Source organism: Arachis stenosperma, chromosome 9, assembly GCF_014773155.1.
Source record: "Arachis stenosperma cultivar V10309 chromosome 9, arast.V10309.gnm1.PFL2, whole genome shotgun sequence".
Classification (NCBI taxonomy): domain Eukaryota; kingdom Viridiplantae; phylum Streptophyta; class Magnoliopsida; order Fabales; family Fabaceae; genus Arachis; species Arachis stenosperma.
Genome location: NC_080385.1, coordinates 147,362,504 through 147,386,608, shown reverse-complemented (window position 1 = coordinate 147,386,608; position 24,105 = coordinate 147,362,504). Strand labels below are relative to the sequence as shown.

At 35.6% G+C, this 24,105-nt stretch overlaps 2 protein-coding genes across 3 annotated transcripts; both read right to left on the bottom strand.

Annotated features, from left to right (window-relative positions):
* Window positions 1–2,890: 2,890 nt before the first annotated feature.
* On the bottom strand, window positions 2,891–4,734 carry LOC130948113 (uncharacterized). 2 transcript variants are annotated; one of them, XM_057876824.1, is made up of 2 exons: window positions 4,608–4,728; window positions 2,891–4,522 (listed from the first exon to the last, which is right to left on the bottom strand). In XM_057876824.1, exons 1-2 carry the CDS (start codon window positions 4,659–4,661, stop codon window positions 3,845–3,847), a joined length of 732 nt encoding a protein of 243 aa, XP_057732807.1. In that variant the 5' UTR covers window positions 4,662–4,728; the 3' UTR covers window positions 2,891–3,844. The 2 variants fall into 2 exon arrangements, with proteins under 2 accessions (XP_057732807.1, XP_057732808.1); XM_057876825.1 differs by having other exon boundaries at window positions 2,897–4,516; window positions 4,608–4,734.
* A 16,098-nt stretch (window positions 4,735–20,832) lies between these two features.
* Window positions 20,833–23,892, bottom strand: LOC130951388 (SHUGOSHIN 2). Its single transcript, XM_057880036.1, has 12 exons — window positions 23,774–23,892; window positions 23,214–23,425; window positions 22,916–22,953; window positions 22,692–22,800; window positions 22,567–22,590; window positions 22,403–22,471; window positions 22,257–22,301; window positions 22,062–22,164; window positions 21,919–21,976; window positions 21,634–21,815; window positions 21,501–21,558; window positions 20,833–21,383 (listed from the first exon to the last, which is right to left on the bottom strand). Exons 1-12 carry the CDS (start codon window positions 23,841–23,843, stop codon window positions 21,086–21,088), a joined length of 1,266 nt encoding a protein of 421 aa, XP_057736019.1. The 5' UTR covers window positions 23,844–23,892; the 3' UTR covers window positions 20,833–21,085.
* Between the last annotated feature and the right edge of the window lie 213 nt (window positions 23,893–24,105).

The following is a 24,105-nucleotide window of genomic DNA, read 5'->3' as shown; positions in this document are numbered from 1 at the left end:
TATTGGGACGTCCTCTTGTTCCCCCGCGTGGAGGGCTTTAAAGCTCGTTAATATCTTCCAATGAAGCATCTTCGTGAGATAACGAACATTTTTCTTTACTTTTGGCTTTGTATCCTTGCATTTCAACCATAGCATTATCGTAAGCGCAGTGCAAAATTGCAGTCAACTCCTCAGATTCTAATGCAAATTCACAGATATTTTGTGACTGAAATACCAAATCATCAAATCTTTTGCTTCTTGGTTCCAACAGAAGCTCGTCGTGGCTGTTCTTGATATGTGTGTACCTCCTCTTTACGTTCTTACTCCATCATTCCAATATATATCTTGTTGACACTTTATTTACTCGCTCAAATAAAGCTTAATGCACTCAAAGAATGACGGCACAATATCCCTCTTGACTCGAATAATAAGCACTGACATTTAACTTCAGCTGATATCCTGTCGTATGTAACTGCAAATTTGTTGAATTTTGAGTTAGGAACATATTCTACAACTTCATATACCGTATAACTTATAGCAGAGTGCATTGATCTTGTGATGCAATTCACTTTTTCTCTAAATTGTGCTTGGACTTTCCTGAACTTCTCGTGAGTATACACATGTTGAAAGTGAGTTTCTATTGAGAATTTTGTTGCACATGGTATGATGGTATGAAAATCTGCATCATCCGATCTCTCTTTTTCTGCTCTCTACTTCCTAGGCAATTATCGTACTATTTGACAAATTAGATAAGTGAGCTGTTGCGCGTAATAAACTTGTTAAAAAAGTATGCATGTTCTCGCTCCTTTGCGTGCTTTTCATCCCGACCCAAAAGTAGTGATCGAAATAAACTGAAATCCATAAATGATGATTTTCAAAAAGTTCTAAAAAAACACATAAATTAAAACTAAAATATACCAAACAACATATAATTAAATACCTCTACTGTGTAAGCAAAACACATACTAAAATTAACAACATCAGTGAATCTTAATAAAAACAACATTACTTGAAGTCACTTGTTGCCCCTCAAGTATTTTATCAAAAAATTATTAGATTAAAAAAATTTGTTTGAATTTATTTATGTAAATGACTTGTATGTGAATATAAAAATTATCCACTAATTAGTTGCTGCTTATGAAAAAGTATTTATAAAAAAAATTAATTATATTGTTATAAAAAATATTATTCTAATATAATAGATTTAATTATTCTAAACGTATCATATCAGATTTGATTATTTTTATAATGGATTATTTTATGATTTAATAATTATTTTTTATATTTGTAAAGATTCTTGTCATACAACAGGTATTCCCTATCAATTACCAATAAAAGTGATAATAATTTAGAGAATAGAGATAGTTAAGTCTGTGTCTGGTATACAACTGGTTTTGAATGTTGTTAGGGCACAATCGGTGATGTGATCTAATATAGAAGATGTATAAATTTGAATTATTCATGAAGCTACAACTTTAGGCTATGACTTAAGCAACATATGTTGTTGTCTCTGGCTTGGATATTGTGACACATGTAAACCTAGGTGCTTGTAGTTCACTCATTCCGTTGAATGGTATCGCTGTTTAGATGAAGAATGAAATTAAACAGGTTGTCCTCTACGCTGCAATAATCTCTTTGAATATAATTTCTAGTGAATTTAATTGGTCTTTGATACTAGGATGTTGATCATGATTATTTTTAGGGTCATAAAAGTTAATACTTTCTATCTTATATATTATCAACCAATCATGTTACATGTAAAAATAAATTAACTACTAAATCAATTATTGTATAAAATAAATATTAAAATATAAAATATAAATAAAAAATAAATTAAATAAATATATTTATATATAAATATATAATTAATTTTTTATGTACATATAATATTTTAATATCAATTATTGCACAATTTTTTTTGGGAGATAATTGATCTCGAGTGAAAATAGAAGCAATGAGATATGTGAATAAATTTTAGTAGTAATAATAACAATTTATTTTTAATGTACTGATCGTTTAAAATATTTTATAATTTTTAAATTAGATCTATTTTTTGAAAAAGTAAACTGTTAATATAAAAATATGTGAAATCTATATGTATAAATTTTCTTATAATATAACAATAATATATGAAAATTAAATCCTAAAAACGTCAGTACTTATGCCCACAAAAGTCATTAATATGCAAATAATTATATAATTGTACTACTTTCACAATAGAGAAATGATTATATGTATTTATTTATATAAAGTTCCAAATAAAATGTAAATTTTACCAATGAATTGAAGCCACCTACACCAAACACACGGATAAAAAGCCACCAACGTGAGTAACAAGTTTGTACCGAAGTAGTAAACTTGTGAGCCAATGTGGAATTCCATATTAATTGCATGTTCTGCATATTAAGTGGGCCCATTTATTTATAATTTTTTTCTCACTCCATGTGCAATCCATCATGATACTTCAAGAATATTGCTCTAACACCTTTTTATTTATTTTATCTGCTTTGATTTTCATTGATTCGTTAGATTATGTGATCATGTGAAAACAACATTATCCGGTTTTAGTTTTGTACATTCAATTTTTTGTTTATTTTTTTCCCTTCCCCCAATTTTTCTTGATATGATGAAACTTTTATGATTTGGGTAGTTTGTTAATATAGTTATATTGAGATGGATGTGGCCACTCTACAACATGCATTTTTTCCCATGATGAGAAGGCTAATTAGATGTTGTTTTAATGGCAGACATTGAAACATTGCATGGCAATGGGCAAGTGTGCTTCATGTTAAAGAAATTTTCTTGGAAAGATATATCATTACTTGATGGCTGGTCCTCTTCATACTCAAGTATCATCATCATTCAATTAAAAAACTTAGCCCTAAAAAAAGTGCTCAGGTCTTAAACCATATAATGCTTTCTATAGTTTAATAGTTACATTTTAATTGTTCAACTTTGCAGGTAAAATAAAAAAGAAGTAAATGACAATAATAATAATAATATTAGCAAACAATAACTTTCATTCAATAAAACATACACAAACCATTTTTCGAAGCTCACCCCTATACTAATTACCAAAGTACAAAATTGTGTCATAATTTAGATGAGGTTAGTTAATTCATTCCCAAGAATTCCTGTGAGAATAATCCAACCCCAATTTGACCTTTACATACATAAAAACAAGAAGATTAATTAGTGAAACACTAAATGCTAATAAAGTTGCTAAACAATTGAACCTCTTTTTCCCCAGCTTACAAAAGTAGTAGTAGGTCAGGGTTTGTTGATGATAAAAAGAGAAAAGGGACAAAAGTAGGGGTGATTCACAATGGCCACCTGTTCCATCCTGATTTGCTTTGCAGAATGAAATACTTGGCAAAAGGGAAATATCATTTTCACTCTCTATTTCTAGTATACTATGTTAATTTACTACCCTTCTGAGGCTGAAGGAAATATAAGATCTAATTAATTAGCGTCTCATTTTCAATTTAGTAGTAAAGAAGTGAATATATCTAACACAACTCTTAGCTGGACTTTGATAAATATTTCGAAACAAAAAAAATACCGAAATAAAAATAAAAACAAGACAGATATTTTATCCAACTTTTATATTCGTCTTGTTTTTTAGAGCAAATGTCCTTTTTTAATTTTTGATCATTTGTCTAAAACAGAAAATGTCTTTCCGCAATTTCTAAATATTTAAATAATTGGTCTAAATAGTTGTTGTAAATGGTGAGTAACAACAACTGTTATACCAATTACTTAAATAATTAGAGACACAAATGATCAAAAATGGAAAAAGATATTTATTCTTTTTCCTGTATTAGTATTAGAGTAATTTTGTGGCGAGATAATTATCAAACCGACCTTAAGAAAATGACGGGTGTGGTGGTAGTGGTGGTGGTAGAAAATGATGGGAAGCAGTAGTGGTAGGTAATGGTGTTGTCTTTCTAGATTTTGAAAGAGGAAGGTCAACGGCGGCAGCAGCAGCTTCTTTTGAAAGCGAGAAAAGGTCAGTCTCTCTCTCCCGTTTCTTGGAGAGAGTTGGAGAAGAAAGAACGGTGAGTGGTGGGATCTCAATGGAAGTGAGTTGTGGAGGAGGATGCTGCCATTGTGGCAATGGACCTGCAAGAAGAATGCTCTGCAGCAATGGCCCTGCTTCCACCACCGCCTTCAAAAGCTTTCCTTTCTCCGGCAACGGCCTCTTCTCCGCTAACTCCATCATCATCACTTCTTCCGTTCTTGACTGGTTTTGATTGATTATGCTGCTGCTGCTGTTTTCTTCCGATTCCGAAGAACAACACCCTTGAATCTCATTCTCTTCGTTCTGTGATGTTGTTGTTTGAACTTCAAGCTTTTCTAGCATCAGCTTCTTGCATTTTTCTTCAGCTTCATCTCTTCCTTTCATGGCAAGGGCTAAAAGGTCATTTAGATGCTGTAATTCGCATTCTCTGGCTGCGATTTCTTCTTTCGCTGATTCAATTGTTGCTTCTAACTCTAAGTTTGTGAATAGAAGAGAATGCGTTAACTCCTCTAACCCCTGTTTCTTCAACAACAGAACAACGCGTTAAATACAAAAGGGTAAAATGGTAAAAGGAAGAACCCAAATTCAGTTATTACTTATTTATTACCTGCTCTTCTTGGTAGAAGAATTCCCAGTTAAGAGGGCTGCATTCATATTCCATTCTTTTCTTTTCTTTCTTTGTTTCTTTCTCAGAATATGTGTGTTGAATGAATCTTGTACAACTTTAACATGCTATGCTGTTTTGCTTTGCTTTTATATTTGATTCATTCTTTTCAATGGGACATGGGGTTGGAAAAAAGGACACAAAAGGCCAAAAAAATAAAGTACCATTTCAAATAAATAAAATAAAATAAAATAAAGTACCAAGGCCAAATGGTAAGTGCATTTAGCTTTGTACAAATAGTGTACAACACTACTAAATATTCAACTCTCATCTTTGTTTACTTTTACGAAAGTGTATGTAATTTTTAACAAAAAATAAATAATAAAATTACTTTTAACCATTTAATTTGAGTTTAGTTAGAGAGTTAACCTTAATTTCTTTTCGGTTGCTATCAGGTAATTTTTAAAATTTTTAAATTCTAAATTTTTAATTATAAACTCTAAACTCTAAATTCTACTTCTAACTCTAAATCTTTCTAAAAAACTAATATTAAAAATTTAATAATAAAAATTAATTAATATTGAGTAATTAAAAAAAATTTTATACTTATTCTTTAGCTTTTAGATATACTGATTTGTATAAAAAAATAAAATTCTTTTATGAATTTTAGTTAAAAACTATGTAATGTTTTATAAAAATAAATATAAATCAAGAGTTAAATTTTAAAATGGTTTCTGAAATTAGTGTTGTGTATTAAAATTGTTCTTCAAATTTTAATTGCATCAACTATGTTTGTTGAGATTGATAAAAGCACATTATGTTAATCTCTGATCCAATTTTTATGAACGGCCTGATGATATAGTTTAATGATGTAGATTATTAGTGACATATATTATTTTATAATTTTATTACGTATAATAATAGAATAATGATGTGTTGATCAGTAATACATAACATAGTTACTTAAACGATGTGTCACAATGTGATACAATTGTTCAAACTAAATAATTTTTTTAAAATTTAAATAAAATATTTTAAATTTTAAAAACCAAAATAAACTAATTTAATATTTTACTTGTATTAAAATGAAACCCTTTGTTAGAGAGAGACTTTTATTAGTATGCAAGGGTGTGCAGAGAGGTATGGAATTCGGTGATGTGATCGGTGATTCGGTGTTGAGTATGAATATGAATTATGGAAGTATGAGTGGTCCAAGTTGGACACCAATCCTCTTCAATCTTCATAGCGCCAGATGGCACGTGTGTGTACACGTAAAAGGTCGCTCCATTCAATTGGTTTATCCAGTTTCATTTAAAAGGATTGAGAGTTTTAACTGCCTTGGTAAATAATAAAATAAAAGATAAAATATTGTCACTTTAAAATAACTATAAAATACAGATATTAAGAATTGCATGATATCCGTACCAACATGTATGTGCTAAACTCCCCTCATTATATGATTGTATTTTTCAAGAAGAAATTGATTAATGGTGTTTATAAATATTAAAATGTAACTCAAAATGAAAATCAGGATTCAGGAGTTAATATATTAGAATAAGAGTATGTCAAAATCCAAACTATAATAAAAAATAGACATTAATATGATGTAAAAAGAATTGATATAAAAATAAGTACTCTCTCAATTTTATTTTTAATACGATCTAAACAATGAACCTTATGTTCGTATGTCTGTCTCCTCTATGTTTTGGTGTTCTTTACCCTACATTTTCATCTTAACGTTGCAATCTTTTCATTTAATATTAAAATAGGGTGGTCTTGATCAGATATTGCAACTAGCTTATTAGGCTATGTGCAAGTGATCAAAGATATAAGGAATACTGTACTAGATACTTTCAGGATGGGTTGTGAGGGATTTAGGACTTGTGAGTCGAGGTAGTAGTCGGAATGAATGACTTGAAACTGTGAAAATGGATACCTACAAAAATACTCTAACACTTAAGTTAGAATGAATTTAAGAAGTGTGTGTATGAGGAATAAATGACGTATTTGAGGGAGCTTCTGGTTCTCTTTTATATAGCTGGTAGCAGTTATTTTATCTTATCCGACTAAGATAAGAGAAGTATTTAAACTCGAATATTAGGTTATGATATTAGAAGTTATTGATCCGTTTCACGCTGTGAGGATGGCCCAACCCCAGATATCCGGATTTGTTGACCGTTTCGAGGAAGGACCCGGAGGTCGGGTTCCGAACAGTTGCCCACGGAGCGATAGGATGAGTATGGTCGGTCATATCGTTGGAGTTTGTCTTGGTCGTGTAACCGTGTGATCGTGTGACTGTGAATTTTAGCGTGGAAAGCGTCGTCCGGGTGTTGCATGCAAGATCGAAAAACCGTGGAGTGGTTTGGACGTCTCATCACATGCCCGTTGCTTTTCCCAAAGAGAGTTTTGTCAGTTCCCTTCTCCTAAGAGTCATAATGACATTTAATGCGAACAGACATTTTGGTTTCTCTTTCTATTTTTATCCTTTGCCTCTTCGTGTTTCTTTTTTGAAATGCTTGGTTTTATTTTATAACTGTTACTATCTCTTTTTTTATCCCTCGCTCGCGGTTCTCTCCTTCTTCTTTCGGTCTGTTTTGCATTCTTCTATATGCTGCTTCGATTTTCTGGTTCGTTCGTGCAGTGCGTGCTTGCTTGTCATGCGCCACGCGCCAATTCTTTTCTTTGTTCACTTCAGGTTACTTCAAGGATTCAGGTTGGTATTTTCTCTGCTTCTCCCTTTTTTAGCTTTTTTCTTGTCTTCTTTGCGTTTTTCCTTAATTTAATTTATTTGGGTCTGTTTTCTGGGTAGGAGTGGTAGGTTATTAGAGAGAGTGAGCACCACTGTTTTTGGGTGTAGTTTGTGTTTATGATAGGTAGATGGGATGGTGTTTGCATGATTTTCTCTCCGTCTGGTTGATGGGTTGATGGTGGCGCCCCTCTCTTTTTTAGGTATAGCCCGGCGGAGGAGCGAGGGTGCTAGGACTTCCGTTGTCCCGACCGGCGGCGTTCTTAGTACGTATTACTGGGTGACCTCTGATGTATGGGGGACGCCGTCTCGGGTAACAGGGGCGGACCTCCAGTGGCTCCGTGATGAGGGGACGATCTGCGGGGGTGGTAATACAGAGCATCAATACGAGCTCGTGCTCCCAGGGTCCGACGAAAGGGTTTGCTATATAAACCTTGATTCCCCCCAAGTTGTCGACTGGATGTGGGTTTACGAGTCCATGTTGACGTGGCTGGGGGTGTGACCCCGATTTTAGAATTCATCCAGGTGCTGCTTAACCGGTGTTTCGTGGGGCCGTCCCAGCTGCATCCTTACAGTTGGGCGGTCATTCGAACCTTCGAGTTGGTTTGCGAGTACTTGGAGCTTCCGGTGCGGGTGGAGGTCCTTCTGTTTTTCTTTTTGTGTACCTTTCCGATTAAGGAGGGGAAACATAAGAAGGGGTATGTGTCGTTTAGGGTTCAGCCTAACTAACCGATTTTTTATTTGTTTGAGGACTCTTTTCACGGATTCAAGAGGGAATACTTTAAGGTGCGTCCTGATCGGGACCACCATCCTTTCTGGTTAACCCTGGAGGAAAAGCGTCGGTTCGCGATGTATTGGAACTTCGGAGCTAGGGCGTCATATTTGACGCGTGTCACCTTTGAGAGGTTACAAGGACATTGCTGATGTGCTTTGGTCAATTTTTGGAGATCGGCTACTGAATCCTCGAGACATCATGGGCAATCTTGTGGCATGCTGGGATTATATTGGTAGGTTTTTGGTTGCTTTTCTTGGTATATCTCTGCTTCCCGAGTCTGAGACTTGTGTTTTTCTTTTTCTCTTTTCCAATCCAGTTGGCTGGTGGATTGACCAATTTGGTCTCAGCCACCAAGGCGAGTAGGAAGCGGAGGAGGGCGGCAGAGGGTAGCAACGACGAGAATGTGGAGCAGGAGGGGTTGGTGCCGTCCGTGATGGATCTGAGTTTTGATTCTCCAGCTTTTATTGACCAGCACCTCCTCCCGGGCACCGAGGAGTACATCCATGACTGTGACGTTGCCGGTCAAGTGAGGTTGGCGTACTAGGATCTTCTCCGTACCACCATCATCGTCCGTAAGGCAGAGCCAGTGTTGGATCAGATGGGTCTCATGGATGGTAAGCTTCGCCAATCTTAGGCGGAGGTCAGTAAGCTGAAGGGGGAGTTGGAGGCGGCGAAAACGGCTCGATTGAAGGTAGTGAAGGATGCCAGTGCTGAGCTTCTCCACCTTTCCGAGATGGAGACTTCTCTCCTCTCCCAGCTTGCTGGTGAGCATAAGCGTTTTTACAACGCTAAGTCTAAGGTTGCTGTGATGCTGTCTGAGGCGGAGGCTCTGAGGGCTGATGTGGCGAAGCTAAAGAAGGAGAAGGGGGAGTTGCTAGAGGATGTCAAGGGTGCGATTACTGCTGTTGAGGAGACAATAAAGGCTCAAGCTTGGGTTCTGGCCCCGTGGGCGGATGTGACCGTGATAGGGGCCTTAAGACCGTTAGGGATGGTCAGATTGTGGACCTGGAGTGACTATTTGTGCAAATATTTTTGTCAAGTTTGTAAGCCATTTTGGCATAACTTTGGTTTTTGGTTTGTATATCGTTTGTTCGGCCGTTACTGTTTCCATTTTATTTAGAAGCCGTTTCAGCCTTTTTTTTCGGATTATATGAATGCTTTTGTGGTCTCGTGGTGGACCATTATGTGCATATAAATAGTTGGCCTCTTGGTTAACCGTTTTAGACACTTTGTTTAAATTTTGTGGATATCCGTTTGTTTTGGCCTCGGGGGTGATCGGTCCCCGGAGGTAGCCATGTTTTGTTCGTGCTATCGATTGGGGCAATGTTAAGAGAAATGAATAAAGGAATTTTATTTAATGTTTTGGGCCTCATTAAAACCTCCCAATGTGGGTAGAAAAGAGTACTTGATAAAGGAAATATGCGATAAAAACTCAAAGAAGGGAAATAATAAACGTAACTTAAACACGGCCTTGGTCTTGTTACTTAGAAAGATGCTCCTACGTGTAGTAGCACCGCAGGTTGGTGGCATTCCAGGATCTCGGGAGCTCAGTCCCATCTAACCGTTCGAGATTGTAAACTCCTTTTCCGATTACCGTCTTGATCCGGCAGGGGCCATCCCTGTTGGGCATGAGCTTTTCTTTTCCGGGAGTAGGCAGACCGATGTCGTTTCATCGTAAGACGAGGTCTCCCGATTCGAAGTCTCATCGCACCATGCTGCGGTTGTATCTTAGGCTTATTCTTTATTTCAGGGCTAGCTCCCGTAAGAGTGCTATGCTTCTAACCTCGTCTGCGAGATCCCACTCTGCTTCCTCGTTGTGTCCTCCCATAGTTCTCCGTGGGATGGGATCCCCGACCTCTATCGGAATAATGGCCTCTAGGTCGTATGTTAACCGAAAGGGGGTCTCTCCAGGTTGCAGTTTGGGGGGAGGTTCGGTATGACCAGAGGATGGACCCGAGTTCGTCGGCCCAAAATCCATTGGCTTCGTCTAGTCGTTTCTTGAGGCCCTTTACTATTATTTTGTTGGCCGCTTCTACTTGTCTGTTTGCTTGTGGGTGATCTACCGAGCTGAACTGCTGGGAGATGCCGAGGCCTTTTAGGAATTACTTGAGTCGTTTATTTGCAATTTCAGTTCCGTTGTCTGAAATTACAATCTTAGGGATTCCAAATCGGGTTATAACTTGCCACCAGAAGAACTTTTGACACTGAGAAGCCGTGATGGTGGCTAGGGTTTTGGCTTCGATCCACTTGGTGTAATAGTCGATGGCGACTATGAGGTAACGGAGCTGCTCGGGAGTCATAAAGAAGGGACCCATGAGGCTGATTTCCCAGGTTCTGAAAGGCCGATCTGTCATTATGACGTTGAGTTGGTTGGAGTGGGTGGCCTAATGGAGGTCGGCATGGATTTGGCACTTTTTGCAATTTTTGACCAGTTGGAGGGAGTCTCTTGTGATGGAGGGCCAGAAACACCCTGCTCGGATAACCTTTTGAACCAGGGTTTTTTCGCCCACATGATGGCCGCAACATTCTTCGTGGATTTCGCGAAATATGTACTTTGAATCCCCGGGTTCTATGCATTTGAGGAGGGGCTGGGATAGTTCACACTTGTATAACTACCCTGCTATTGTCGTGTACTTCGCTGCTTCCCATTTTATACACTTTGCTTCTTTATGATTCTCGGGTAGGATCCAGTTAGTGAGGTATTGGAAATTGGGAAGGTCCAAGAGTGCTGGCTTGTGATGGAGAGGTTGACCGAGGTCACAAATGAGACGGATGGTGTCTTAATAACCTCTTGAATCAATAATCGGTTTCTTGGGACTATTTTGGTACTTGCTAGTTTCAAGAGTAAGCCAAGCATCGTGTTTCATTCCCTTGGAATGTGCTGGACAGTTACTCCATCAAACTTGGCAGCTAATTCTTCACCCTAGCTAGGTACTGCTGTAGCAGAAGGTCCTGTGTTTGGTAGTCTCCATTTATTTGGGAGCTAACCACCTGGGAGTCATTGCAGACTTCTAACACTTTTGTGCCGACTTCTCTGGCTAACGTCAGTCCGGCTAGGAGGGCTTTATATTCGGCTTGGTTGTTAGAGATTGAAAACTCGCATCGAATGGATTATTCGATGGCAATTTCGTTCTCGTTTTTCAATATTATTCCTGCTCCCCCTTAGCTGGTGTTCGATGAGCCATCAACATGGAGCTTCTAACTCTCCACGAGTTCATTTTCTGGGGTCATTTCGGCTATGAAGTCTGCCATGGCCTAGGCTTTAATTGCATTCCTGGGCTCGAATTCGATTTAGTATTGTGATAATTCAACGGACCAAGAGAGCATCTGCCCTAAGAGGTCTGGCTTATGTAGTATTTGTCTAACTATCTGGTCCGTCTGGATCGTGATGGGGTGGGCCTGAAAATACTGCCGAAGGCATCGGAAAGCCTTGAGCAGTGCGAAGGCGAGTTTTTCAAGTCTGGAGTACCGTGTTTCTATGCTTTGGAAGACCTTACTTATAAAGTATACGGGACTTTGTGTTTTTTGCTGGTCTTCTCAGATGAGCGTTGCGGCTAGTGCTTCTATCGTGATGGATAGGTAAAGGTAAACTGCCTCCCCAGTTCTGGGTTTGGAGAGTATGAGGGGGGTTTGCTAGCACTTTCTTGAAGTGTTGGAAGGCATCTTCGCACTCTGGTTTCTGTTTAAAGCTTATACCATTTTTCATGAGTTTTAAGAAAAAAGGAAGGCTTTTTGGGACGAGGCTCCGAAGAAGCGGGAAAGGGCAACGAGTTGTTCGGTCAATCTTTGGACGTCCTTGAGACTTGTCGGGCTATTCATCTCAAGGATGACCTTGCATTTTTCTGGGTTAGCCTCTACCCCGGTTGAGTGATCATGAATTCGAGGAACTTCTCGATTTCCATCCCGAAGGCACATTTGGTCGGGTTAAGGCACATCCGATGTTTCTTCAAGGTGTTCAGTATGAGTTTGAGGACGTCGATGAGCTCTTCACCTGCTCGGGTCTTGGCAAGCATGTCGTCAATATAGACCTCTAACTTGGTTCCAGAGAGATCTTTGAAGATTTTAGTGACGAGTCTCTGGTAGGTGGCCGTAGAGTTTTTTAACCCGAATGGCATGATCGTGTAGCAGTATATGCCGTTGGGGTTACAAACGTGATTTTCTCCTCGTCAGGTCGGTGCATGGGTATCTGATTGTATCCAGAGTAGGCATCTATGGAACTAAGGTACTGGTGTCCTGAGGCGGCGTCTACTAGTCCATCGATATTTGGTAGGGAAAAGGCGTCTTTAGGACAAGCTTTATTAAATTTCGTGTAATCGACGTACATTCGCCTCTTGCCGTTTGCCTTTTTGACTAGTATGACATTGGTCAACCAAGTCATGTAAAGGAGCTCAATGATGAAGCCTGCTTCAAGTAGGCCTTTGACTTGTTTTCTAACTTCGGATGCTCGATCGGGCGATATTTTTCTCCTTCTCTGTGCCACTGATTTGGCCTTTGGGTCTACAGCCAAGTGATGAGACACCAGGTCAAGGTCTATTCCCAGCATGTCAGTCGGGGTGAATGCAAATAGGTCCCTGTTTTGCTTCTGGAGCTCGATAAGGTCACTTTTTAGGTTGTAGGATAGGTTTTTGTTGATGAATGTGAATTTATCCTGGGTATACCCTATTTGAAGTTTTCCCATGTCTCCTTCTGGTTTCGATCGGGGTTGGTTGTCTTGGAATGCATCAAGGTCAGCAAGAAAGATGCCAGCTGCATCTCGGGACCTCTTGCAGAGGGCTAAACTGTTGTTGTCACATTCCACCGCAGCTTTCCGATCCCTGTCTATTGTTTCGATGGTGCCGTCGTCGGCTTGGAACTTCATGATTAGGAACTTGGTGAAGATGACGGCGGACAGATTGTTGATTGTCTTCCTTCCAAGGATGATGTTATAGGCCATGAATTCTTTCAGCACTATGAATTCGGAGAGAATGGTCTTCCTCTGGTTCCCAGTACCGATGGTGATTAGTAGCACGATGGAGCCGTTTGGTTTGAGGAAATTATCACCAAGCCCGGTTACTCCGGTACGATGGTTTTACAGGTTTTTGTTTTGGAAGCCAAGCATGTTGAAGGCACCTCGGAAAAGGATGTTGGAGTCTGCTCTTGTGTCTATTAGTATTCTTTTACTAGGCCAGTTCCAACTCTAGCCGAGATGATGAAGGGGGCATCCTCTGCCAAGGTGCTGTATTGGTAGTCATCAGGGAGGAACGTGATTTCTGCTGGGGGGGATGAGGTTAGAATTTTGTTCTTCATGGCTAGTACCCTAAGGTCTTTGTTTAGCGTTGATTTGGATTTTCCTGGTGCATCTTTTCCTGTGATCACATTTACTATGATGATTGGTCGGTCTCGGGGCTTTTCTGGTGTGCCTGTCACGTCATTCTAGGGTTGCGCCCTTTCTGTTCTGGCGATCTTTCTCTTTCGATCTTTCTCGGCTCTCGGATGATTTTGGCAAACTCGGGGAGTTTGTCATCTCGGATGGCCTATTTGAGAGCATCCTTCAGATCAACGCAGTCTTGGGTCCTATGTCCGTACCCCCTATGGTATTCGCAGTATAGGCTTTTATTTCACCTGTTCACTCTTTTAGTTGTCGGACCTTTGGGAGGATGCCTCAGTCTGCTATATAGTGATAAATCTCTGTGATAGGTGCTGGTAAGGGGTGTAGTTCGTGAACTTTTCTATTCGAGGCGGCTGGTTTGGGGCAGTGGACTTGAAGTGTTCTTTTGGGGTATCTTTAGGTGGTGGATTACTACGAGGTGCCGAGCTGCCGTGTTGCTGTTTATTGGCGGCCACGACTTGGCTTACCTCTTCATCATTTATGTATTCTCTGGCGATCTTTTGGATTTCGTGCATGGTCCAAATGGGCTTGGTGGTGAGGTGTTTCTGGAAGCCTTCCTTCAGGAGGCCATTGGTCAGACAGAGGCTGGCACCTGAGTTTGTGAGTCCGTTGATCGTTAGGCACTTATCGTTGAATTTGTCGAGGTATTTCTACATGAATTCGTATTGTCTTTGGGTGATTCTGAGCAGGCTGATCAGAAGTTTTGCTTTGGCAATCCTGGTCATGAACTACGCCATAAACTTCTTGGAGATGTCGTCGAAACTGGTTATGGTTCCGTTGGGGAGGACGTTGAACCATTTGATCGCGGGGCTGGCTAGATTTACCGAGAAGGCCCTGCATCAGACCAGATCAGTGGCTCCCTCTAGGTTCATTTTGGCTTCGAAGGTTGTGAGATGTTCCTGGGGATCTTTTGTCCCGTCATATTTCATATCAGTCAATTTGTCGAAACCTTTTGGGAGTTTGGCTTTTAGGATTTGTTCAGTGAATGGGGTGGCTTCCATTATCACATGCTCACTTTGAATGCACATGGACTTCCGACGGTGTCTTCTGTCGTCTTCATTGCGTCAGTGCTCCGGCTCTCGAGAAGCGTTGCAGTCGCGCTGTTTCCTGTATCGCCGTTTGGGTGATCTGTCGTTCCTGGTTTTGCGATGTGATCGGCTCCTAGAGGTCGAGTGATTGGCGTGCTTCGGCTGGTATTGTTCCTTGGTCGTGACTTGGCCTTCGAGGTCTTGTACTCTGAGACAAAGGTTTTGAATTATCTGGATTGCCTTTTTTCTTAGGCCATCGGATGCCCGGATTTTATTTGGCTGCCGCCAGTCAGGGGTTGGCTGGCGGTGTACTATGCATCCTTTCTTGGGTCGGGGGGCTGTTACCCCAGTGTTCGGATATTGAATTTCGTGGGTTTGAATCGTGGTGATGGCTTGAGGATTTCTCCTCGAGGTTCTCCGTCATGCTGTCACGATTTAGCAGATCCCCACACACGGCGCCAATGTACTAGATGCCTCCAGTACAGTTTGTGAGATGGATTGGGGACTTGTGAGTTGAGGTGGTACTCGGAATGAATGACTTGGAGCGACAAGGGTGGATACCTGCAAAGACACTCCGACACTCAAGTCAGAATGGATCTAAGAGGTGTGTGTATGAGGAATGAGTGACATACCTGAGGAGCCTCTGGTTTCTCTTTATATAACTGGTGGGGATTTGGATTCTCTAAAGTTTAAATTTCACTTTAGAGGATAAAGTATAATCTTTCACCATTTATTTCATAGATGGAACCAAAAGAAAATATGATAGAGAAATCATTTAAATGTGAGAGATCAAACTTTTTCCTCTAAAGTAAAAATTTAAAATTTAAAAAATTCAAATTCAACCGATAGTAGTTATCTTATCTTATTTAATTAAGATAATGGAAGTATTTAAATTCGAATATTGAGTTAGAATATTAAAAATTATTAATTCGTTTTGAGCGTAAAAATAGTCCACTCTAAATATCCTGGTTTATTAACCGTTTTAAGCAGGAGCCCGGAGGCCAAATCCGAAACAGATACCTTTATCAATCTAAGTTTAGTGTTAGCCATTACTTTTCTATTTGAAGATTACATTATATTTGGTCAGACATAAAACACAAAGTCTAGTTTGAGGAATGATTAAAGGCACAAGATCTTAATTCCCCTTTTCCTTTTGTGAGTATATATATTCTTTGGCTTTTCTTTTTGACTATAAAGAGGATTTTTGTGATGCCTTTGCTATTATTCCCTCACGCCATATGTATATACACACACTAGTAGTATAAAATATATTTACCGTTGTCTAATTATATTTATTTTTTTAAATAATGATTCATATAATTAATATAAAAAATAATTATTTTTATTAATGTATTATTATATAATTAAATGTAGGTATAAACTTTTTTTACACTAATAATGAAAAAATGATAAGCAAACAAGTTATTTTTATAATTAAATTTAATCAATTTTTTAATGTTTTTTTTTCAACTAATTTTTTTTAAATAATTGAATCAACTTAATTAAATTTAATTATTAATATGATTTGATCATGTAATATCATTGATGATAATGCATCAAAATTAAATTGATGTATACATCCCATACACTATATCTATATACTCGTAATTGAAGCATGTATTGTTATTATTATTTGTACCCTTTTCTTGTTCACTCTCTCTTTACATAATTTTCTTGTTCTCACTCAAATGGTTATCATGCAATGTCGAATGCTCTTCTTGTCTAATGAAAATGACACATCTACTTTTGGTTTTTAACCTTCATGAGTCTTCTATGGCCAATTTGACAGTAACCTTTTATATATCTCTCCTTATTGGAAGAGAAGCTAATTAGTGTAAATATCATTACACAATCTGGTCTTCGCCTATCTCAACAAATTGATACATGTTAGCATCATTTAAAGAAACTAATAATTAATTCTAAACTTCCTTTTTGATATTCTTGCGTAAATACAAAGTTAACGCATTGTATTTAGACATACAATAAAAATTGCATTTCACCAATTTTTTTTTAATAACTTTTTTTTCGTTAAACTTTATTTTAAGAGTAATTACTACTCAAATCAATCATTAAAATTTTTAATATTATATATGTTAGTCTTTTAAATTTTAAAATATACAAAATAATTTTTAATATTTACTTTTGTTAGATAATACAATTTTTTTTAGTTTGATCTGTTTAATTGAAATGACTGTTTTAGTTTTTATTTTAATTTTCAAAGATTATATTAAGATTTTTAAACTCCTTGAAAACTGTTTTTATTTCACTTTTTGAATCAAATTAGAGAAAAACTATATCGTCTAACAGAAATAAACATTAATGACGGTTTATGTATTTTAAATTTTAGATAATTAAAGTGTTTAATTTTTAAAAATTCAGAAACTAATTTAAATAAATTACTCTTATTTTAATGATAATCACATGTTTATAAATCTCATACATCTATTTAATTTTATTTTACGAATTATGTGCCTAATAACTAAACTCTTAAAATTGTGTATATGCAAGAATATTCTTTTTCAAGTATCTTTACCTCAAATATTAAACGCTCCTAAAATGTTATAGATATCATTAATATATGAAAACGTAGATCATTTACGACCAACTCATTATTTTGTTGAGCAGGCTTATATAGTAGGGGCAGAAATTTGGAGATTGTATGCATTTTCCTTTGGAGCATACCTTTAATTTGAGTCAGAAAGAAGTGGCGGATAGGATATTAGCATGTGTGCGTGCGTGCGTGTGTTTCATGTGTGTGTGTTTCATGTGACGGTTTAGATTTTACATATATAGTTGGTGTGACTAGTATCTTAATTTTAATTATTTATTCTTGAATTTTATTTGGTGTTTAATACACATTCACTTTTCTTTCTCCAAGAAAAAGAGAATTCAATACATAAATGAATATTATAACATCTTTATTTACCATCAATCAAATATGTGTTATTTCTATGGTCCCTAAACATGCTTAGTGATGCACCCAATAAATCAATGAATGACTATAAAATATTATTAACACCAACGGTATATTAAAAACCAAATATAAAAGAATGGGACAAATTTGAGATAATGGTGGGTCCCCTTTTGGAGCTCTATTTGTACACTAAAGTTCAATTAATCCTTTGAGATCAAAAGGTAGAAGAAAAGAATAACGGCTCATGCTTGCATAAACCTTTTACTACTACTGTTTTGGTAAAGAAAATGGAAAAACAAATAAATAAAATAATCTAATATTTGCCGTTAATTTTGTTTGGTTGTCCAGTATCTTTTAATTTGATAAATTAATAACTAATTTATTTCTAATATTTAAATTTTATTTAAAAATTTGTTATTATTAATATATTTTTTATATATAAAATAAAATTTAAATTTCTAATATTTATTTAAACGAAAAAATAAGTTAACCACTCGGTTATAATATTTGCCATTAATAATAAATCTAAATGCAACCGTGTGGGTCCTAATACCCTCTTCACACTGGTTTGCTAATACCATAGCACAAAGTAGTAGGATGAAGAATAATGTTGCATACAAGGACAAATTTTCATTTATTTAGCTTTTTAAACAGGGAACAAAAATAGCCATCAAATCTGTATACTATCAATATATTGTGTATATATTTTTCTTCCGTTTATTTATAAAGTGAATATTGAAAGCAACTTTATGGGAGCCAGTTAATAATTCAATTTTCAAAAGCCAGGATATGTGCGGTATACAATCTGAAATAGTATTTGTAAGAGTAGCCTGCACCCCCATTATATTATTGAGGAAAAAAATATTATGCATGCATTAAAACATATTTAATATGTGCTTCGGAAACATAATATTAAAATATTTATTATTAGATAAATTTATTAAATATAATAAATAAAAGAAAATATTTACAAATATATTTTAGACCATAGTAGATATCACTTGCTATGCTATGGTTAAGAAGAAAATAACAAAAGGAAGAAAAAGGCTTCCCAATAAAGAAATCTGCATGGGTCTCAAGAAAATAATAATTTGAAAGATTATAAACTAATCCTGAAGTGGGAAGAAAAGTGATGGTGGCGCTCGGCATGCATGAGAAAATGTAATAATTGCTAAACATTATCTTCGGCACAAAGATAAGATTCTCAAAAATTATTTTATTTTATTTGCATTGTGTAATCTAGGATATCATTTTTGTCCATGAAATGAAGTAATATCTAATTGATGAGAAATGGGGAACACATAAACCATACTCATGCATGCAAATGGAATTTTATTTTTGTCTATGAAAATGGGATTAATATTAATTCATTTTACTCTTCGTTATTTATTTAATTAGTACTTTAAATCGCACAACAAAGCCCCATATTTAGGGTGGAAGAGTATTTGTCATTGTTATAATTCTACATATAAGTTTTTTTTTCCTTTTTTGTGAACTCTTTTTCCTTTTCTAATGGAAGAAAATGTTACTCCAAAAATTAGTCTTTCAAAATATAATTGTGTTTACACTTTACATTTGTTCTTCACCAATTTATAGCAATTATTAGACAAATCTCAACGAGGAGGTGTCAAATTTAAAGATGCAGAGAACTAATCGGTTGCGAGTAACATCTATTTAGATGACGTCAAAAATTTTTTGTAAACGAAAAAAATTTGAACAAATTGTCATTTTAATTATAAAAGATTAAAATAGTGACAATGGTAACCGTAAAAAATATAAACTAACTGAATATAGTAGATTAATTTAACAAAATTACTTAACTAATTATCTAATTTGAGTAATAATCTTTAATAAGTATTATTTTAGTTTGTACTTTTCATGATTAAAATTATAACGCTCAATTTTTTTTTTAATAAAAAATAAATAAACATATGTCATAGGATGTGACGTCAAAAGCATCTCATTATTTGCGTATGCAACTCCAAACTATAGAAATATTCTTGCAATTTGGACCAAAGTAATTTGTAAATGGTTAATTAGTTAATATCATTCCTTTTGTTTAATTAAATTTTTCGTTCGTGCGGTAACGCGGTTTTGAGCTTTAGAATGTTGAGCATTGAGCAAAGATTAGCTATTTACCTTTTTTTAATTTGTCCCCTTTTGCATGTGAGGAACCTATACATGGCTGACCCACACAATTAACAATTACCCTTTAAAATGTAATTATGAACCAATTGACAAATGAACACAACTAATCTCATTTTAAAGATACAGAATTGGAAAAAACCTTTTAGCTTTCAATTAATAATTGACTCACTCATACACACTCATTTATTTACCGTATTTTATTTTGAACAGTATAATTATATTTGATGTCTACCAAAAATCTTGACATGTTTTAGTGGATGTTGAATCTAATAAGTTGAATTTATAAGAAATCTCAAACAACAATGAAGAGCCGAATCAATGTCTTATATACAATAAAAGAAAGTATAAAAAATTAATTTTTAGTAATTTAATATTAATTAATTTTTTTATTTTAAAAATTTTCAGTTTTTTAAAAAGTTAGGATTTAGAATTTATATCAGGATTTTTTATTTTAATAAATAAATAAATTATAATAATTATTGAAATAAATAATTTTAAAAAATATTTATCAAAATAAATACTTCTCTTATCTCGTTTTAGGTGTAAATGAGATAATTTTATATGTATCTCATAAACGAAATAAGACGGGTGGACGCGACATGTGTATATACTATATCTCGTTTACATTGTAAACAAGATACCTATATTTGTAAAAAAAAATATTTTTTTTGAAAATAATAAAAAATATTAATAATATCGATAATATCAATAATCCAAACTTCTGATGAACGTGTTAGGAGAGGACCGTTTTATCATGGAACTTGAACAAGTACTATTTAATTTTTTATGTACTCTTTTTTAGTATTAATTGATCAAACATATTCATTTTAATATCTTCTATCAACTTTTTTATATACTAATTCCATGCTAAAAGTTTGAATTATTGATATTATTAATATTTTTTATTATTTTCAGAAAAATTTTTTTTTTTACAAATATTACAAAAATATCTCGTATACCGTACAAACAAAATAAAAGAAAAGTATTTATTTTGATAAATCTTTTTTAAATTTTTTTAATAATTATTATAATTAATTTATTTATTAAAATAAAAAATCCTTTATATCAAGAGTCTAAATTTTAATATAAATAAAATAATTTTAAAATATTAATTGAAAAAAATTGACTCCTTAATATTACTCATAGTAATATAAGCTCAACTGAATAAATGGTCTTTCCGATTTACATGTGTGGTTGTATTTTGGATTTCATAGCAACGCCATATTATCACATTTTCAGATTACTAAAACTTATTAATAAATTAGTTTTCTAGATTACATATGCATGTTAACGAAATCCCTAAAAAAATAGTCTAACTCCTTCAAGTTAATCATCATGATTCTACTACTATCAGCGGATGCATCAATTGTGCCACGAAATTGGTGTCAATTCACATGACCACATGATCAAGACAGAGTAAGTACTGAGATATTATCCACCATGCCGTTTAAGTGATGATAGTAACGTAATTAATTCACTGAGAACAGAGACATAAAATTGAGTCATTTAGGTCTACGCATCTTCATATTTACCGGAATTTCCTTGTATGAGACAACCTTCCCAACTGTTTGACGCATCGGACGCCCAACAGAAGATCTTCTAGTTTCCCAAGGATTAGATGTACAGGTTTCTTTGTTTTCTTGTTGAGAAGTTTCACTTGATATCATTGGAGCACTTTTATCCGACACATTACCAGATAAATGGGAGACAGCAAATTTAGCATCATCAACCTCAAAAGAATCTTCAGTTGCTTCTGGATTTAAGGGCTTAAACCTTCCAGATTGCCTTCTCATGCTTTTCCTGTTAACAATTCTCAAAGACATGTAACAGGCTTTTAGTTCTCTCAATTATTCACATTTGTTCAATTAAAGACATTCAAATTCAATCAGCCAGGGAACTTCATAAAGTAGTATATACCTTTTCTTTTCGATATTCTTTTTGGCATTAACTTGTTCAGAGTTAGTTGGTCCTGAAGCTGCATGAAACAATATAAATAAGGGATTGATTAAATGAAATGAGAACATAGCCGAGTTAAGTTGAGCAGCATTACATGAAGTATCTTCTCTAGCTTGTTCTTGGTTAACATTGGATCCAAGTGATGTTCGTTCATTTTCATTTGCCATAGTTTCTTGAAGATGCAAGTCATCATGTTTGATTTCTTCAGAGAAATTGTCTTCAGCTGGTTCAAGTTTCTCACCTTTCAACTTCACAGATTCCCTTCTCATAGAATACCTGTATTTGCATATTCAAGGGACCATATAAGATAACTTGTTCTGCAGCAATTGATAGTCCAACTCAGACAATACTCCTGTAAAAGGCAAAGTTAAACTCATACCTCCGGTTCTCAATCTTTTCTTTGGATGTTAATTGTTTAGCAACAGCAGGTGCAGCAGCTGCATGAGAGAAAGGCCTATTTAAATGGGTATCTAGGCTAATTTTTGTACATATACATGCATAAAGTATGGTCATAGTAGTTACATTGAGATTTGGAAACTCTCCTCCGTTTTGCATGGCAAAGATTATCTTCCTTGCTCTCTTCTTGAAATGATTGATTTGGCTGCTTAATCTGAGCTGCTGCAACCTAAAAGTAGTTATGAAAAGGGAAAAAGTCACGGTGAGCTGGGAGAACAGATAAATCAGCAGAAGAAGCCAACGGGAGATTTTTTACTTTACCTCATTTCCAATACTTTCATGCAACTTTTCTGTTTTCTCTTTTGCCTAGCATAGAAATATTTGACAGTAAAAAACATAATTAAGCCTTTTGTACTTGCTCACTTGCCAATTCATCAACTAGGACAGTGAATATGAGCTAAACTAACCGTCAATTCTAATTTCATAGCTTTTAGAATGCCATTTTTGCCTCCTAGTTCAAGCTGAAGTTCCCTTAGCTAGATGAAAACAAACTCAACTCTCAATCAATAAAACGTAACAGAGAAAATGAAAACAGTAGCTGTTATGTGTACCAATGGTTTTCAAGACTCACCCTCTGTCTACTAGAGTTAAGTTCCTGCATTTCATAGATTACAGAAAATATATCAGTAATGGTAAATTTGAATGCATATATCAACACAAGAATAAAAAGCGACTGTTAAAGGATTTGATCAGTACCGCCAGCATTTGACTATTTGTCAGGGCAAGTTCCGCATTTTGTTTCCGTAGATTCTGAAAATTGCTACGAGACTTTTCTAGCTCTGCTTTGCATGATTCTATAATTGTACTGCCAATACAAGTGGAGTAAACTCTAGTAAGTTTAAACAGTTACTAGCATAATTACATTGACCATAAATAGAAGACAGCAAAAACTGGACCAGGTTTACACAAAGGAGTACTACTTTCTGCTAGCTAGAAGCTTCCTCAATGTTGCATTTTCCTTCAAAACAGATTCAAAATATCCATCAGTAGATAGAAGCAGAAAGGAAATAACCAAATGCCCTAAAGATTAATAAGAAGAGAATTTCTGCTAAAATAGTACAAAATGACAGCTTCAAGCTTAAATCATTCTCATCTCTCTTTTTTCTTCTTTTTCTCTTAAACACTTTCAATTTGAAACTGATTTTGACATTTTTCTAACTGTCTATTCGTACTGCTTCATCTCATATGAATAGCAACCCTCAATCAATAATTATATACCTTAAGAAGCTGTTCAGTAGAGACGTCAGCTTCACCAAGTGGCACAAACTGCTGTTTCTCCGGCTGCTTTATCAGCTTTTCACACCTCTGTTGTTGTTGCTGCTGCTGCATGTTAGTTATGTCAGCTAGCATTGTCTTCTGGGTACCTCCAACTCCCACTCCCAGAGAAACCGAATCTCCCTTTACCACTTTGCCTCTCTTTGTTTTCTGACCTGCAACTCATTTCCAATTACTCCAACAAACAACATACTTCACACTTAACACCTCAAAAATACCGAATTTACATTCAATTTTTATTTTTCCAAGTTGAATCTAGTAATTAGATGAATGCAGTGAATGAAACTAATAGCTGTGTAACGAAAACTATCAACCTTTAATGCCCTAAACAACGACTCAACTCATCAGAAAGAGGACTCACTATGAGAAATTGGCATAAAAAAATAAAACCCTAGGTCTATTGAACAGAAATTAAAGATTGTGAATTCAGAGAGAGAGAGAGAGAGAGAGAGAGAGAGAGAGGAGGGGAGAGAGAAACCATAAAGGGGAAAGAAGATTCGTACCGGCTCCAACAACAACACCGTCACCACGACATGACTCTGGATCTGAATGGACGGAGATTCCACCTTCCATCGGCGAGACCTCTCTCGCTTTCGCTCTCTTTCTGTTCGAATCGGATCCAAAGGAGGGAAACTCAGAGTGGAATAGTTGAAAATTTAATACGAACAAACGGCTTTCCGAACCTAATTCCAAACCTCTTTTTTATTACAATTTTTTTTTCAGACGTGATTCTTTTATTTTTGGTTGGCCAATAAATTATTGGGAGTTAATACTCAAATTGGCCCCTGAAATTTGAGCCCTGACTCAATTTAGTCCTCAAGGTTTCAATTGACTC